At 41.0% G+C, this 18649-nt stretch overlaps 1 protein-coding gene across 1 annotated transcript in view; it reads left to right on the forward strand.

Moving 5' to 3' along the window:
- Positions 1-18649, forward strand: part of fam13a (family with sequence similarity 13 member A) — a 42524-nt gene that overhangs the window by 21393 nt on the left and 2482 nt on the right. Inside the window, exons 10-23 of the mRNA XM_026302907.1 lie at positions 2547-2588; positions 2721-2915; positions 3895-4081; positions 6434-6486; positions 6771-6810; positions 11978-12137; positions 14118-14183; positions 15738-15954; positions 16037-16178; positions 16444-16525; positions 16633-16838; positions 17091-17174; positions 17734-17829; positions 18111-18194. Of these exons, the coding sequence (XP_026158692.1) occupies positions 2547-2588; positions 2721-2915; positions 3895-4081; positions 6434-6486; positions 6771-6810; positions 11978-12137; positions 14118-14183; positions 15738-15954; positions 16037-16178; positions 16444-16525; positions 16633-16838; positions 17091-17174; positions 17734-17829; positions 18111-18194 (1654 nt within the window). The remainder of the gene's footprint in view (positions 1-2546; positions 2589-2720; positions 2916-3894; positions 4082-6433; positions 6487-6770; positions 6811-11977; positions 12138-14117; positions 14184-15737; positions 15955-16036; positions 16179-16443; positions 16526-16632; positions 16839-17090; positions 17175-17733; positions 17830-18110; positions 18195-18649) is intronic.

Consider the following 18649-nt stretch of genomic DNA (forward strand, 5'->3'; position numbering starts at 1 on the left):
TAAAAAAGCAGAACATACAAACTTTCTCTTTCTATGAAGGTCTACTTGTATTCCTTTACAAATAGAGCTTCTCTAACAACTGCCAAGTCAAAGTGAGATTGTAGACCAGCATATTTTTCTTTGTGTGTAGAGACCAAAGACTCTAAAGGTCCTGGTTAATATCTGACTGTGGTGTAATACAGGATTACCTGAAGGGGCGGTGCTGGGTACACAGTGCAGGGGATTTAACTGGTATAAGCTTCTGCTTTGGAAACTTCGAAATTGTTTCCTCTACACTTTTTACACTTTAGAGACCACTTGTCTTTAAAAACATAGACATTAACTACAGAAACATATCATTTTGTTCTTGTCTATTCCTTTCCTTACTTAGAAGTTGCTAGATTTTTAAAATCACATTGAGCAGGACAAAAATAACACAATAGCACAATTTTAAATACCAAGACTTACCTGTTGAGCAAATCTTACAGTCAGCATTAAAATTACAAACAAAACAGTTGATATTGATTTGATTTGATCATATATCACATGTTAATTTAAAAATTGTATTTTGAGTTTGTCAAAAAATGGTGCTGAGCTAAGTTGATTGGCCTTGAGCTCTAGTTTCATATTTATTGGCTTATTGGCTTTAAGCTTCTCTTGTAAATCTCTGCAAGAAAGCAGAGAAGTGTGTAAACGTTATCAAGCAGTAGAGCGGACACACCTACTTATGTAATGTTTTTTTTGTTATCTTTATACATTGTACATGAATACCCTAATTAAGATATTAAAACTGTCAGTAACATGGAATTAATAATACGCAGTATGGAATTATGCATTCCTAAACAAAGATGTATGGTTTGTGTTGCATAAATCTTCAAGGTAGTCTTTACGTCACTGGCCCAAATCCAAGTTCGTGTTTGCTCTTTCATCAGAGATCAGAGCAGACCTTGAACAAACAACACTTTTTATCCTTCTTCAAGGATAAAGTTGGATCACAGTCATCCCCTTAGTTTAAACCAGCAAATACACATTGGGGGGGATGAAATTGCACAAACACTGCATTGCAGCTGATCCTGTTCTTGATCAAACACTAAACTATGGCTGGTGGTATAATTTTATATTTATAGGTTGTGTGTGCTTAAGAAAGGATTACACACTTGCTGCTCTCATATTCTGGTGGTGATATTTTGATTATGTTTCTGATGCATTGGCTCATCCCTCTTGTTCCATGGTGTCTTTTTATCAGTGGATCATGACTCATGACTATCACCACTGCACCCCAGGCTACAATCCTGTCTCATACCAGACTGGTTTCACACTGTTGCGTATTTAGTTAAAACAAAGACAGCGGTACAGTCATTAGGTAGTGCTGTCTCATCCTATGGCGATTTACCAAACGGCCGCATCTCTATGCTGCTGGAGCGACACTAGCTGGCAGAAGATTTATTTAGCCCATCAAATATTTTACACTTGACACAGTCAAGCTCACCTGATTATTTCATCAACAGCCTAAATGTGGCACAAGCAGTCAAAAAAAGTTGAACCACTTCTTAGAGTTTTAAATGAATATACACTGACCCTCTTAACACCTCTAGAAGAGCCTTCCAGGCAGTCCTAGAAGTTCTAGACAGATCTGGAGATCTCTGACAGATTACCAGTACCACCCTTGACTAAGTCATGCCTCTGACAGTTGCAGCCATTAAAGTCAAAGGTCACTCTTTGTCAACATTAGTAAGCCATTAAATCATATCCTGACGCTTTAACCTGTCACATTCAGGGCCAGTTCTATTATTAGATAGCTGGTTAATGTTTCTTTCCTACTGTGCTGGGAAATGTAGTAGCAGTTTGGTCTGCTGCCTGTGAGCCCCAGTGGACATAACTTTCTCTGTCTTTTCTACTTTAAACTCTGAATAAATTTTAGCTAATTTCAGCCACGAGAACGGATCATTACCATTGATCAAAATGGTCACCTGGTTATCACCCAATAGGGTGTGTCCACTTTTTTATGTGGCCCAGTATCAATACATCTCTGTGCTATTTTGCACACGTGAACCACAGTCACCTTCAGAGTGTACTTCGCTTCTTTATTATCATTCTCTTTATCAGTGTACTGTACAATGCCTGTGTGCTAAGCTCTGCTGTTACTGTCAACACTATTGTTTATGGAAGATTATTTCAGGTCACCCCTATACAAGTTGAAGTAGCTGTACTCCAGGAGAAAGACATCTATCACATGCTGAAAGCTGTAGTATCTGCCTGAAGAATAAAAGTGCAGCTAACTTTTCTATTTACCCAACTTAATAGTAATTAACCAAATGAATTCCTCTTAGCTACAGATTACATGCCTGTAAGTATTTTGGCATACAGAGAAAGAGAAGGGCAAAGAAGAATAGTGCAGATAGAAAGTTTTGCGACAGTACCCGACAGGAATAAGGCTCACAGCTGGAGTTAAGAGCCACTAATGCAAACTACATACCTTGGTCACCTAGGGACAGAACCGGAGCACTGCTCAGTGACCACCTGTCTATGTAGCATTAACTCACCTTCCCCTCTTGTTTTTCTTTCAGTAACCACCTCTCCCCTGTCCGCTACAGACCAGATGTAGTAAAGTAATGGACCTTCCTTTCTTTCCTTACTTTCATAGAAAATGTAATGTAGAGTTTTTGTTATGTTATCTCATATGAATGATTAAATATGTGAGGTAATGGATAAAAACTCATTTTCTTTCCTGCTCTGTACAGTTTCCTGGACAGGACAATACGTTCAGCAGTGGAGCAGCACCTCTTTAATGTAAACCCTTTGAGGGATCAAAGTTCACCGGACTGTGAATTGACCCCATGTCCTCAGCCTTCAAAGCTGACATCAACCGCGCGACAGAGACGTCGACACCAGAGGGAGCAGAGTGAGGATGGCCTAAAACAAAGAGATAGCAAAAGGTACAGAGCGTCTCACATCGTCACAAAGTCGGTAGCTGATGCTTTTCTGTTAGTGGCAGCTTGTCTTTAGTGTCAACACTGAAATGCACTGCAGACATCTGGTTTTACTGCAATAAAAATAGAAAATCTGATAATATAAATTTTACTGAGTATTTATAGTTTAATTTTTCTTTATTATATTGTGATAAAGTTCTAATAAAGTTTGTTATTAGTATTACAGTACAGTAAATAGTATTAGTATTTATTTAGTTTATTTACTTCTGTCATAAAAATAGAAAAAAGAAAATCTGTACAGAAAGGTTTTTCTTTTTTTCTTTTCCCTCTCTCTCTGCTTGAGGCTGGCTCCTCAAGTCTAGAGACTATAAACAGCCTTGAAGATATTAAATCCTAGACAAAAAGAGGCAGGGGATGGACGCTAAAGAATTTTTCAAATAAACTGAAATATTCTCATGAAATCAGCAGAAGAAGAAAATGAAGTTTTAAGGCCAAAACAACCTGATACAATGAGGATCTTTTTACCCTCCTGTCTTTACGTCTTATATCGGGGCAGATGTCACTATAGTCAGAATTGCGGTGCTACTGGTGACAGTAAACATGTGTTTCATTCTGTGGGTTGAGCTTGCACACTGAGACACGCCACACTCATAACAACTGGAGTGATCGCAGTAAGAAGCTAAACCTTGTTGATGGAGACCTGGTGAGAGATCAGTGACACATGGATTAAAGGGGTGCATTAGGTTAAAGACAGCAGAAAATGACAGTAAGAGTGTGGACAGTAAATAGAATTAGTACAAAAGCTAAACAGCACATTAGCTTCTTAAGAAGGTATAAGTGAATGAGATGTCAGGATGACCTTAGCATTTAGGTTCACCCAGTTCTTATCAGGCTGATAAAGACAGGCCAAAGTGTGCAGCAGAGACAGTGAAACGGAACGCAGATGTATTATTTCCTCACCCTCTTCTTTCCCGACTGAGAACAGAGTTGCGTCCATTAGGGCGGACAAGGAGAACATCTTGTCGAGCAGAGGCAACAGGGAGGACGACACAGGCAGCAACGCGGACTCACGGGGAGACCACAGTGATCAAGCTGAGCCAACCCTGAAGCCCAGGAAGTCCAAATATAGCCCTACGCTGGTACAGGTCACTCATAACCAAGTCGACCACACAGTGAGTCTTTCACTCATCTTTTCTTATCTTTGTGATTTTTCTCTTACTCTTCACTACAGGTCAGTCTCTGTTGCAGGTCAGTAGATTACCTTAAGAAAACAGGTTTCTTTCAGTTGTCTAAGGAAATATGCAGACTAGTTTAGGTTGTAGTGGATCCCAACATTGTTGCCAATTATAGAACGCTTTCCAGGACTGTCGGTGGAAAAAGCATCATCACGTCTTCTCAAATGCAAAGTGTGGTGCAGAGAGTCTGCAGCATTTGGCTCAGCCCATGCCATCCATGTTTCTGATTCAATGCAAATAACTGTCAGGTGCAGTTAACAAGAATCACTAAATGGAAGCAGGTTGGAAGATGACAGGAAGCAGTGCAGCTGCCTAATGGCTCCCCGCTTTTCTCGGTGTACAGTGGGTTGTAATATGCACCATGTCACGCTAATTGTTAACCACTTTTTTCAGAAGCAGTACAAATCTGGAGGCCAGTTATCTGTGGGCAATTAGTTGCAGCTTTTATCCACTGAAGCTGATGCATCAGATCACAGCTTGGCTTTCCAGCTGTTCTTGAATGAAGCATTGTGTTTGTTCTGTGCTCAGTGCAGTAAATTAATCAGGCACAGTAAAGTTCTTCTTTAATACTTAATGTTGCCTGGACATGACAGCTTATGTACTAAAGTAGCTTCTGTTACACTACGTTAATATCACTGAGGAGACAATAGAAATATGTCAATAGGTAGAGATTAAGGAACTATCTTAGCTGTATTAGGCGACTGCACACAGATCTAAAAGGTTTTTTTATATTTTTTTATCATTGTACTTGTGATAAAGTACCTTGGTTTTATTTTGGTTACTTTTTGTTTTTTTAGACTGACTGTGTCATAGCACCATATAATGAATAATTAACTAAGACAACAAAAAAATCTTACATTATAATAATTTTATGTATCATATATTTAATGTTTATGTAAATTTTCAAGCAAAAGTGCAAAATTATTTCTGGTTCTAGCTTCTCAAATATGATAATTGGCTGTTTTTTCCTCTTTGGAATGTCAGTGTAATTGTTTCTGGGTTTCATTATTTCATAGACTAAACCAACAGTTAATTTAAAAAATCAGCAGGTTAATTGATAATGAAGTTAATGTTAGTTACAGCCCTCAACCACATATTAAAATACTTGGTCAACTACCTCTCACCTGCTTTGCAAGTGGCAGTAAGTCATACCTGTGTTTTAGTTCAGTGAGGAATGTGGAATGTGTAGAAAACAGTCGAAGTCATGATGAGGACATGATATGAAGCATTTAGCTGATGTAACATGATCTGGTCTTTACAGATTCTTTGACTGATGGGAAACGATTGTTCAGTTTACATTCTCACACTCACACTTTTTTTTTGGTACCCATGCCAGTAACAGAGCCGATGCGGCGTGATGCCTTGACAGACATATGGCATATGTGTGATAGTTAGTATAACTTTACTGACTGCCTGGGCAACTGTTGTGCTGGATCTGTGTCTCTGTTGTTATGAACAACTGTGTCTGTGAATGTGAGCTTATTATGTCAAGAGCCATTGAGAGTGGTCAGGGGCTTTAAAAGCCTTTGGAGTGTTATTTCCAGTGTTTTCCATTATAAGGCAAAGACACACAATATGATACAATACATATAATGTTGTTTGATTTATATGACCTTTTTGACAAATTTCAACTATTACATTGTATTTTACATTTATACCAAAGATACATCTTACAAAGCTAATACATTTCCTGCTTAAATGTTACCAGACTCATCTCCAGCCCCTGAATTTCTTTGGCTCACCTCAGTCCAGACTGAAATATCTCAATAACTACTACATGGAGTACTGTGACATTTGGTACAGACGTTTGTGGCTCCCAAATGTTAAAATCATATGCATTTAGTGATCGTCTGACTTTGTAGTTTTGAGTGTAATGTCTTGAAAGCTACTGGATGAATTGCAATGGAATATGATACAGAAAAAGTATAGAAGTAACAGATGTTCTCAGCAACATCAACTAGTCTTTGTGTTTAGTGAAAATTAACAAAGGTTATGATGCTGACACACTAAAATAAGAAGGTATTATTTACTGTGCTCATTCCATACAGCTTCATGCTAACGCAGCTGCTCAAGTTAAAACTGATTCCTACTTTTTAAATATATATTTAGATGAACTTGTGTTGTCATCCAGTAGCTGCTGCTAGAAATTGTACAGTCAAGGATTTTGGTTTTCATGATTCTGTAACAAATCTGTTTCCCATACCAATATGATGTAGCTTTTCCTGTGTTTTATGAGGAAAACAGCCATGTGCTTAATAACGTGAAAACTATACATTTTTCCAACTAAAGGAATGTGTTGGTGAAAGACCTGGAGCAGACCACATGGACACATTCAAGAAAGCGTAAGTGCTTCCAAACCTTCACTTAATATGTTTGATAGAATAAATTGGTTTTTTTACGTTGATAAGTTATTTTAAACCACTAGCTGTTCTGTCTATATTGCCCTCTTAACCAATCTGTAAGGCACACTGTAATGTTTATCACATAAATTTTACGAGAAGTAGCAAAGATATATCTATCTGTATGTATAGGCTGTGTAGGGTTTCCCAAGTCTTAGGGTTGGTTTGATCATATGTGATCAGTTAAAACATACAGTATTTACTGAAGTTTCTGTCTGATTTCTCAGGAATGACATTTCAAGAAAAGATTTTCCTACTAGACCACAGGTAGGTCCAAGTTCACACTTCTTTTCTCTGTTTGTTAGGTTGTAGTTTTTCTTTGAGCTTCTGTTCTTCCTCTGTCACATGTCACGGGAGAATAACAGCCTTAGATTTTAGGGAACTGAATATAGAAGAAATTGTAGGCTTGCTCAAATTTGTACTTTGCTTCACTTGCTCTTTAGAATTCCTTTAGTTCTTGATTATATTTTAAAGGTGCAATGTGTAAAATGCGTACAAGAATTAGAAGTATCTAGTGGTGAGATTGCAGAATGCAACCTTCTTCATACTTTGTCACACCCCGCTGGACCATGTTTTCAGGCATAAGGAAGGGTACGGTGGCTGTGTCCTTTAAAACATAACGCAATTCCCTGTCTAGAGCCAGTGTTTGGTTTGTCCATTCTGGGCTACTGTAGAAACATAATGGCTGCCTATGTGACAGGAGACCCGCTCTCTATGTAGATTGAAAAGGCTCATTCTAAGATTAAGTAAATGCAAGAGATGGTATTTTCCAGTGATTGCACACTAATGACAATGTCTGCTAATAGATCACTCTATATATTACACACTTGAGCTTTATTTTTTTACGTTTTAGAACATGCTATGTGGGGGAAAAAAATCCAACATTGTGTGGCTACAGTTTCCTTCAAATAAATTGCAGAAACAGTATTTATCAGAAAAACTACAATGATATCCAACAGCGTAGTGAGAAATATGAAGAAAAAGTCCCAAGCTGAATCATAACAAGCAAAAAGAAAGTACTGAGAAGAAGTTGAACCATTGTTTGTTTTGTTTGTACTCATCACCATTCTCTGACAACACTGAAATTGTTTTTCCCGAGCAGAAACTTATTTACATTTCTACAGCAACAGAAATACATTTTCAGGGGATCTTTTAGCATTCTGCTGATAGGGGATTTTCCCGCCTTTTTTTTTTTGTTTGTTTTTTAACACAGTTTTTAAAAGCATTGTCGAAAGTACTTTTAATTGTGAGTTAGTCATCTTTCCTTTCTCCATCTGTTCTAGTTTTGAACAGAATCATTCAGCACTTATCCAATATGGTGAATCTTGTTCTAAACAGTCCAGATGGATTTTAGTAGCAGCTCAGGTTGCAGCTCTGCCATCACCACCACACTGTGCCACTGAGCAGCCATCTGGAGCTGGCGTAGCACAGCTCTGAGTGGAGGTTGGTGCAGAAGCCTCTGAGCAGGATACAACACAAGGTTCCCAAAGATAAGATTCTTACCATCAGGCCTGGTTTGCCTTCCTCTGAGCTGCAGTTAGTTTGATTAATCCATCCATCATCTATACCCGCTTATTTCTAACCAGGGTAACGGGGATCTGCTGGAGCCTAAGTTTGATTAATTGATTGATCAGTCTTTTATGTGAGATGACCTTATCCTTTGCAGCTTATTTTCACGTGCTGATACCTAAATATTTTTTCTAATATTATCTACTGTTAATTTTGCTCGTATATGCACTATTTTGATGAAAGGCCTGTATTTACAGACTAACCAGTCAGTAAAACAGCATAGAAGTATTATTGCTTAGTCTATTAAAACAGCAAAGATTCAAAGCATGAATTCTTTGCATTTTCTCAAACGTGAGCATTTGCAGCTTCACTTCATTTTATTTTAGTGCTAATTGCATAAACTGTATTTGGGATTTGGTCAGCCAAAATAAAACAGCACCTTTTAATCACTGGACACATTTTCAATTCCTTCTGATATCTTATAGACTAAACATTCAATTACTTGCGAAAAGAATCGAAACATAGATCCTACCTGTGTCTGAGAAAAAAAAAAGGTTTCAGGCAAACATTTATTCCAGTTTGACACCTCAGCTTCACACCTTTCTTTACTCTTAAATATACAAACCCTCAAACCTGTTGCTTTAATGTAGTGCTTGACTTAATGTATCAGTGTGTATCTTGTTATAGCTTGAGTTCATGTAAACTGATAACACACCCAGCTCTTCCATCGGAACATGTTGTACTTGCAACATAAGAAGACTGATAGTGGGAAGTGAGAGCGACAGTGTTTTTACCAGCTCATGCGTGTAGGTCAAGTCTGCCATCTTAAAAGATGACTCCAGTGCTGACATGCCAGTAATATGCCAGCAGAAAATCGTAGTAGAATTGTTTGCAGGAGATGAGTTATTTGTGCAAGTGTGAGGTTTTGAGCACAGTCTTCATTTTCTTCAGAAAATGGCAGTGCATTGAGTTTATTTATCTATTATTCCTTCCTGTTTTATTTAGTTATCACACATCTGTGTGCATGTATTTAAAATGAGAGACGTGGAAAGCACTACCAGACATAAATCATGTAGGAGACCAAAATGAAAACAAAGCTATCAGACAGGAAGCTTATATCAGGCCATATCCTCTGCACTACGTGCATGTGTGCATGCATGTGTGTGTGTGTCCAGGGTTATATGCTTGTCTGTGCAAAATGCAAAGTGTTTTTTTTTTTTTTTTTTGCGTTAGCCCCCTAACACAATTTAATCATTGTCTATTGCAGCCCCCCACCACACTCGCACACTAAGAAGCTCTGTCCATCTCGCTCCTCCTTGATCTGATCAATCAGCTAAAACAAGTAATAGAAACTAATCATCAAGTAGAAGTCCCTGCCTTTAATGGGTCATATGCATATAAAAGGCTTTGACAGCAAAAATGAGACTCGCTGCAGAAACTGTTAGACCACTTAAGAGTCTATTACGTGACGAGATGTTTAAATACTCTCAACGGCTCTCACATGAGACTCATAACATCAAATCAGATTGAATCAGTAGACTTCTCTGTTCTCTTGCATTGCTTTTATACTAATGAACAAGTATCTGATGATTAATATATCTGACTCGATTAGTCTTAATCACCTCTGAATAAAGTGGCAAAAAAAAAATCACACTTAGTAGCTTTTTGGAAAGTTTTATAAAGTATAAAATATGAGAATTCACCATTAGTTTATGAATGACACCATAGGAACAAAAGTCTGATAGTCTGGTTCAGAGTACATTTATTAATATTCACATCCACATGTCATAATATTTACTCACACAGCAACACTAGCCCCTTTTAGTTCCTGATCCGTGCCTCCTTCACACTCACTGATGGAATTTATCTATGTACACTGACTCATCTTGTACTTGTGTACAAGTTTAGGTGCTTACTTGACCGCACTATACTTCGGATGCAAATATTGCACATTGTAATGCATTACATGGACTTGCCAACTATAGGTGTTAATTACATTGTCAGATTAAAAGTTTTGTCCACATTATATCAGCTACTAAAATATGATCTTACAGATAAAGGTTCCCCAAAATCTGATCTGACTGTTATTTCCGGTGTGCACTGTAGGTTGAGATGTGTGACGTTTTGTAAATTGGCATCTGCTGCTTACAGCTGAATATTACCAAACAAGCATGTTTATATTTGTTCTAAATGTGTGTTGATTACAGTCACAACAGAACCAGGCTGAGAGGCTGTATGCAGTATTTCTGTATCTAAAACTGTAAAAAGGTCACCGATTCCTTTTCACACACGATCCTGACGTTGTTGTTCTCTGACGTGCGTTTATTATTGTGTCGTAAATCGTTTTTTCTAAATTATACTATGAATAAGTATGATGTGTTAATAATGTCTTTAGAAGAGTAAAAAAAAAAGTGTTATATTCATATTTTCAGCTTCCAGTCAAACAAAGCAAAAATCTGCTTAGTTCTGGTTTGTGGCAACTGCAAATCATGTTAATTGCTAAGTTCAGAACAAGCGTAGTTTGTCATCAAGCTAAGGTCCTGCTGCACAATGTGAGGTGTAGGTGCAGCTTCTGTTGTGATGTCAGTTCATAAACAACCTATACACTTTCTTCCCACCAGTAACTGTACATTCAAAGCTACTGTGATATTCCTCTCTGCTCTGTTTGTAGTTTTCTGTTTGTTTTCGTGCACACTAGGCCGTGAAGCTGATACAGCTGAACATTCCTCTGAATGCTCTTTAAAGGATTGCGTGCGTGTGTGTGTGTGTGTGCGTGTGTGTGTGTATGTGTGTGTGTGTGTGGATCTGTGATAAGGGTATCTTGATTGTTGGTTAAGTGAGTGAGTAAACCAGTGCAGCAGTTGCTCATGGGAAACAATGACAGTAGAGGCAAACTTAGAGGGAATTTTGGCTATTGCTCGTCACAGACCGCACGTCCTCAGCAGGCACCAGTACCACATCATCGTTAGTCAGGCATTCATGGCACAGTGTCATTTCCTATTTAACAGCTGAGGAGATTTGATAACATTTCATCATGCCTGCAGTACCTGAGATTGATTATTTCATCACACTGTAATCTCCCATAAACAACAACCTAGAAAAAACCCAAATGAGGGCTGCTGTAACCAGCTACAACTGCACCCCTTCCCTGAACACCATCAGGGCCAGTTGTGAGATCTATAGTGGCTGTGAGTCCTGATCTCTTTTTTCCTAAAAATAGCTTGGTCCCACGCCCAGACAGAGGAAACAGGACCCCATGGGCTTAGTGCTAAATGATCCATGGACACTTTCTAAAAACATCCCAAGCTGAATATGTTGTGTCTTCTCCCCCCCCCTCCAAATTACTGACATTACTGTAGAGGTTGATTACACAGCTTTGGTAGAATAATAACAATTAAAAAAAAAAAAAAAGATAAAGGAGAAGCTGGTGGGTGCAAAACTGGAGAAGCTGGAAGAAATGTAGTATGAATGTTTGTCTGCAGACACATATAGGGGGGGAAATTTACTCAGTCAGACTACGTGTGCTGGTGCACAATCTGCCTACAATTTTTTTTTTTTTTTTTTTTTTTTTGTCCTCAGTCCTCCCTCCTTCTCTAACACCCCTCCCTGCTGCTGCGAGACAAACAAGTCCAGAGCGGAACTCGTACGTCGGGCAGGAGCAGGACTACCGCGGGTAGGGGAGAGGGAGAAGCCCAGAGGGAGGAGATGAAACGAGGGGGGGGGGATCCAGTCCTGCTCCGCCAGGGACAGATGGGCGGATGTTTTGTCCAGATAGGGAGCCAATCGTAAGCAAGGAGCCGCCCTCCGCCCCTCTGTCAGGGCAGGGCCAGTCTGAGGGAGTGTGCGGCTCCACTTAAAGACTGTGGTCACGCTGTGGTTGTCGTTGTTTAAGCCCGCGTTTCTCTCTCCGCTCATGGTCGTGCAGACGTGCAGGATGAAGATCCAGGAGTCGCCTGTCGCCTGTGACACGGGGATGGTCGGCGGCGTAGAGGTGCGTGGATCCGACTCGGACTGCGAGAAGACGAGCTGCGAGGACGTTCCCCGACTGGATCTGACAGCGCTGACCGAGGACAACAACTGGGGAGGTGAGGCTGGAAGCGATCCCACTGTGGTTTTCATGCTTTCATTTTTCTCTTAGGTCTGGTGCTAACTGGAGGACACGCCTTTTTTATGGACACAGACACAGACACACACACATGCCCAGACAGCTCACAGTCCTCCACCCAGATTTGCACATGGCTGTCTGGGCAGCAGCTGCACACCTCCTGCTGCCTCCTCCCTCTGATACGTCTCCTTCTGCAGGATTGTATTGTGAAAGATCCTCTTTAAGTTTTTTAGCCGCCTGTATCTGGAGCAGAAAACCTGTGCGCTTGTTTTGCTCAGTGGGGGCAGGAGAAGGCAGCAGACATGACTAGTAAACAGTCAGGTTTAACCTGGATTCAAAGAGGAAATCAGACTGTGATCACAGTCAACCAGCTGCAGGAACTCTCAGAGTTTATTGATCCTGGAGGAAATTTCCAGGCTTGTCCTTCATGTGCGTTCGATGGCGGCTTTGCACCAGACCATATTTCAATGCGACTAATAGAACATGTCCATTTAAATTTACTGATGCTGGCTTATCAAGTGTCATTACTAATGCAGAGCCTGCAGAAATAGCCACAGTGTTGCATTATTCATATGTCTCTTCCACCTCCTATGTACTGCCAGGCCTCTGATGAGTTTAGCTATTAAGGTGTTATGTTTATGCAGTGTTGGTTTGTGCAGGAGGGAAACCGTGCACAAACCAGCGTGCACGGTTGTTGTGACAGTGGAGGTGGGTGGGTGTTTGCTTGCTGAGCAGTGAAGCCGAGCATTTTGCTCAGCTGCACACTGGAATAACCAACAGGTTGATTTCTACAGTCACACACAGCGACAGGATGTGCTGCGTGCGCCCGATGAAAGTGCTGGTCCTTTCACACCAACCAACACCAACCACTGGTTTCCTGTTTGATATGAAGATTGTTTGCAATGCATCTCTCAACATCAGCAGCCTCATGTTCACAGCATTAGCATGGGCCTGTGTGTTTTGTGGAGCTCCCTAGTGGCCAAAATATGATACAAGAAAAACAAACAGGTCCTAGTGGTGGTGGCTGCTGTGGCTGTGTGGCATCTGGCATCTCATCAAGTTGTGAAATGTTGTGCCTGAGCTAACAAAGTATTACTTTATTCTTCATAAAGGTGTGGTGTTTGTTAATGCGGTCCTCTCGGGTCGGGCGCGTGGTGTCTCTGATTGTGCGTGCTTGTGATCAAAGTGACATTGTTCAGGAAGTTTACAGTCCAGGTGGTTGTTTTGTGCTGACATCAAGACCGTGCTTCTTTTTTTTTTTTTTTTTTTTTTTTTTAACTGTCCTCTCGAACATTCTGTCCTAAATACATAACTGAGTTGATGGCAGCAGAGACGCAACAGGGTGCCAGCATGATCGACTGTGACGGGCCATTCAGACCCAGTATCTCTTCTAGTTGTCATTCAGAAAGAGAGCCCACGGGGCTCGTCACAGCACGAACTGCAATTGTGTAAATTTATTGTGCAAAGGTGAACTGTGAGGTTTTTTTTTTTTTTTCCCTTGTGAGGCTGGTATGTTTATTCTTCACTAGGGAGAGCCAAAGGGGATATTTGTCCTGGCAAAATGAACTGAACTGAATCAGTAGTTAATAAATTAGTACAATGGGTATAAGTACTGTAGGGAACGTGTGCATACAGTACAGAACGTAGTAGATTTAAATGGGCATGCGGGCGGATGAGGGCATTAAGCAGCAGCAGTATTAGGCCTTTGTCCCAGTACTGTTTTGTTGTGTCATTTTGACCTGCACCTCTGTACTGCCAGATATGTCAGAAAGACTTTAACAAACATACACAACAGGAAAGGACACAACTCTGAAGCTCATATGTGCTGTGAGTTAACTAGGGAGATGACGCATTTGATATCCCATTTATTGCAACTAGAGGGATGCATGCTTGTTTTTTTTCCTTTTTCATTCCCTCATCTTGTTCTTCTCTTCTCCTTTTTTTTCTGTCATTATTGTAGATTCTTCCTTCTTTAACACCCCTTCCCTTGATTTCAAAAGCATTTTTCATCCAAGCTGTGGTGATGGTAAGTGTTACGTAACATCACCGTCGGTGCTGACTTGCTCTGCTGCAAATAACATGTCACAGAGAGGGAGGGTGGGGTGTGGTGGGGGTGGGCTAAGAAAGAAAACGCTGTTCGAGTGACCTTTTCCACTGCATGGCAACATGCTTGAGTGATCTGGAACATTGTGGCTTAGCATCACACACACACAACAGCATTTAACAAAATGGCAAACTGGCATTTTTTTTTTTTTTTTTTTTTTTTTTTTTTGTTTCATTAGTCTCGTTAATCCTGAACCATCAGTGAGGAGTTGATTTACAGATTTAATTTCAAATGCCATGGAGCCGTACTGGCTTGGGTACTCTGCACAGCACTCTGTGCTAGATAATAGACCTCAAATGAAGAACTTAGGTGTGAGTTTCACCTGTCACTGTGTGTGAGCTTTAACATGCCAGAGTTACTACTTGATAAAATGCACGTACCTAGAAGCACTGGAGCACCCCCAGGACTCCACAAGCGGAATTTGAGCTAAGTCGCTTCTCGTATGCCTCACCTCACCCCGGCTAAGAAAAATATGCATGTGCAGTTTTAGACTGGGTGTGCATATTTCCACCGGTGCTTTCCGACACACCGAATGTTTGCACTGACAGTTGGATTCCTTCAGAGCTTGCATGCCCTCCCACCATCTCTCTTCTCTCCGTGTAGCTACTCCTCAGTATATTTCTATTCCAGTGACACCCGATGTTGGGGATCTGTGCTTTTCCATGAAATCTGCATTATTCCCCCTGCTGCGTTTCATGTTGATCCTCTGAGCTCTGTCAACCTGATATTTCTCCATTTCTGCCCACGTGCTTGAACAGACACTGATGAGAGTTTATCCTCCAACACGCAGAGTGGAAACTAAAACATAAACTCATCACTGTACCTCTCAACAGGGGTTACGCCCTGACATTATCCCGCAAAGAGCCAGGCTTTATTAATAGCCCAGGGATTGTCAGGGGTATCTGCATTGCTATTTTCACCAGACATAATTATTGCCAGAGTGGAGACTGTAACCAGGGGAAGAAACCGAGCGAGGCAGGTTGGGCGTGTTTTACCCACAGTTCCAGAACAACATCTGTGACCGTCGAGCCCCAGAGGAAGCTTTTTTGTTTTTTTTTTTAACACAGAGAGCAGTTTCTTCATGTCCACTGAATTTCACAGTGCCAGAGAGGATTCAACATGATGTTAGCAGGAACTGGAATTACCTCTAGTGTCTGTAGATGGAGATTTGGCACTAATCCTCGTAAGACATGCAAACTGCTGACTCTGCAGAAGACTTTTGACCTGTTTTGTAGATCTTTAGACTTATCAACCGGAAAGTATAGTCCGCTTTGGATTTGGTTTAAAGCTATCAAAAATCCAGCATGCACCACACTTCTGCACAACATATTCCTGACTAACCTGTCCCCTTTGTGTATTTTGTCTCAAATGTCTTGTGTGTGCATCCTCTGTTTGACAGCAGAACAAACAAACTGTCATGTTTTAACAAGGAATGTTTTTTGTGTGTGTGTGTGTGTGTGTATGTGTGCTACTCAGAACCCGTCCCTGCATACTCATCGCTGCAGAGGGAGAGCATGGACCGTGAGGAAGCTCGACTGTCCCCTCATGCCGGGGGACGACTAATCCGCCAGCTGCTGGAGGAGGACAGCGACCCATTGCTGTCCCCTCGCTTCTATGCCTACGGACAATCCCAGCAGTACGTGGACGACACTGAAGTGCCTCCCTCGCCGCCGAACGCCCACTCGTTTGTCAGGTAAACGCTAAACACGGTTTTATAGCTGCAGGCGGTATGAAAGAGCTGTGAGTGGTGTCAACATTATTATTTATCTCTCCAGTCGCAGGCGGAGTTCATCCCTTGGCTCCTGTGACGATGAGAGAGAGGAGTTAACTTCAGCTCAGCTCACAAAGAGGATTCACATCCTGAAGAAAAAGATCCACAGGTTTGAGGAGAAATTTGAAGAGGAGCGAAAATACAGGGTGAGTAGTAACATGTCCATCGATCATGTCAAGAGACAATAAACTCTGTAACACAAAATATTTTCAAAACCACAAACGAGGTTATTATTTGTCATCACAGTCACTGATGACTCTTTCAAATGGATTAAAAATCGATTTTCTTCTGTGTTATAAAAAGGCTACTTCAGAATTAGTGTACAGTTATGTTTACATGAGCAATAATTCTAGGTGCTGCTGCCTTATTTTGAAAGGTTTTCATCTGCTTTGTCACTTTTTTTTCTTCTAGCCCTCCCACGGTGATAAGGCTGCAAACCCAGAGGTGCTCAGATGGGTAAATGAACTGGCCAAGCTTCGTAAAGAGCTAAAAGGTAAGACACAAAATATGACTCATAAAATAACAGAAAGTCTGTCTGTAATGAGATCGTTCAAATGAAAATAAAACTGTATTTCTCGTGCTTTGCCTCTTCTTCGCTAGAGCACAAGCTGATGAAGTCTGAAGAGGACCTGCCTCCTGTGACCCGTCAGCGCAGCAACACACTGCCCAAAAGCTTCGGCTCTCAGCTGGAGAAGAAACCTCAGCAGGAGAAAGCGCCGAAGCCGCCGGTGGAAAGCACCCTGGAGACAGTTTCCAAGAAGCTGCAGGAGAAGAGGGAGGAGGTGAACCGTCCTGAGGACATCAAGGTAAAACTGTGCCCATGGTACAGTCTCGCTGGGATGAATAAATAAAACACCCCTAGCAAATGGATGTTACATGTGAAATACAACAGCATGCATTTTAAAGAAGACAGCAGGGCTTAAATTTATCATGGTGCTGAAAATATTTATGGGCTTGTCTCCTCCTTATCTGTGTTCATGAGGAATAACTTGCTTTGCAACAGAAAATGGACTCATTGCCGAAATGTACTGACTCACGTCTTGTCTTACTGCTCACAGGATATGACACGGGAGCAAATCGCAGCAGAGAAGGTCGCCCTGCAAAAAGCTCTCCTCTACTATGAGAGCATACACGGCCGACCGGTAAGTCGCCCTCCTCCTCAACAACAAACAACCACTTCAGATATGTAGAGCACACTCCATATATCTGGTCTCCTGCCAGGTTCATTGGACCAGACAGAGAAAATCTCATTTTTCTCTTGATTGTGACCCAGATTGTAATTCAAGGGTGAATAATCTTTTAAGCCAGGGTGGGGTGCGTCTCGTTAGCTTTCACATTGTCTGTTTTTTAAATAATGAAAAACCTGATTTGTTTTTTGTTTTTTTTGTTTTTTTTTTCTTGTTGTTTGATGTTAGGCCTAATCCAGCTGTAATTACTGTGCCTCCTGATCCCAGCTAGTATTGTCATATACCAGTTATTGCAGCTGGCCCTCGCACCGTGTGCCCCTGTGCTTTATGTTTAATGAGCTTCACGCTCTGAACGCCGGGCTGCAGTTTTATTGTGGGCCAATCTGGGTTAGCTGTCACTTTGTCTTATGTTAGCGCTGCAGCTAGTTGGTGTGCAGGGAGACAGAGGATGATGGAAAGAAGCTCCCACAGCCCTAACGAGATGCTTTTGTTGCCCTTGTTTTTACTACTTCAGGTCACCAAAAGCGAGAGGCAAATCATGAAACCCCTGTACGACAGATACCGCCTGGTCAAGCAGATCCTGTGCAGAGCCTCCAACATCCCTGTCATTGTAAGTATCACATCATGTTTTCCATTACCTCCCTGTTGGGTTTGTCTCTGACAACAGAGCAGTGAACATCACACGTGTGCCACGCTCTATTGCTTTATTTCCCCCATATTGCCATTTTCAAGCCACTGTTTGTTCAGAGGTTAATAGACTGTAATTAGGGCTTCAGAATTAATTTTAAACCTCCTGAGGATCCTGAGTGGAAGGCAGTATGGCATTGTCTCGTTGTAAATATCACAGAGAGCGTGCCGGCGTGGTTAACACATTCTCAACCATCACCACAGGGCTCTCCCTCCAGCAAGCGCAGAGGTCCCCTCCTTCAGCCCATAATCGAGGGCGAAACCGCACTCTTCTTCGATGACATCAAGGTGAAGAGCTGCTTCAGTAATCAGTCGCCAGCTCCCCCTCCTTGTCCTGCCCCGCTACCCTCTGACCTCACCTCCCTCTTATTTACTAGCATTTACCCTCTAATGAACCAGGTTGCTGCCTGTTGATTGGGCAGTTACCTGTTTCCTGCCCCCAGTATAAAAAAAAAAATGCATCTGTAGAAATGTTGAATCAGTAGCTGCCTGGATATGATTTTTGAACTGCTGTGTTTTTTTTGTTTTTTTTAAGAAATCCATCTATATAAACAGTAATTACTGTGTTTTAAGGGTTAATCTGGTTTGTTACAACTTGGGTCTTATTTTTTTATACTTTTCCACATCATTTCAATAATAATATCGTCCCCACTATACAGGTTTTATACAAATTTATTTTTTATAAGAGAAAGCATTATACTAAATATTAATATGCAGATTGGCTCAAATATGCATAAACAGTG

This window comes from Mastacembelus armatus, chromosome 1, assembly GCF_900324485.2.
Source record: "Mastacembelus armatus chromosome 1, fMasArm1.2, whole genome shotgun sequence".
Taxonomy (NCBI): domain Eukaryota; kingdom Metazoa; phylum Chordata; class Actinopteri; order Synbranchiformes; family Mastacembelidae; genus Mastacembelus; species Mastacembelus armatus.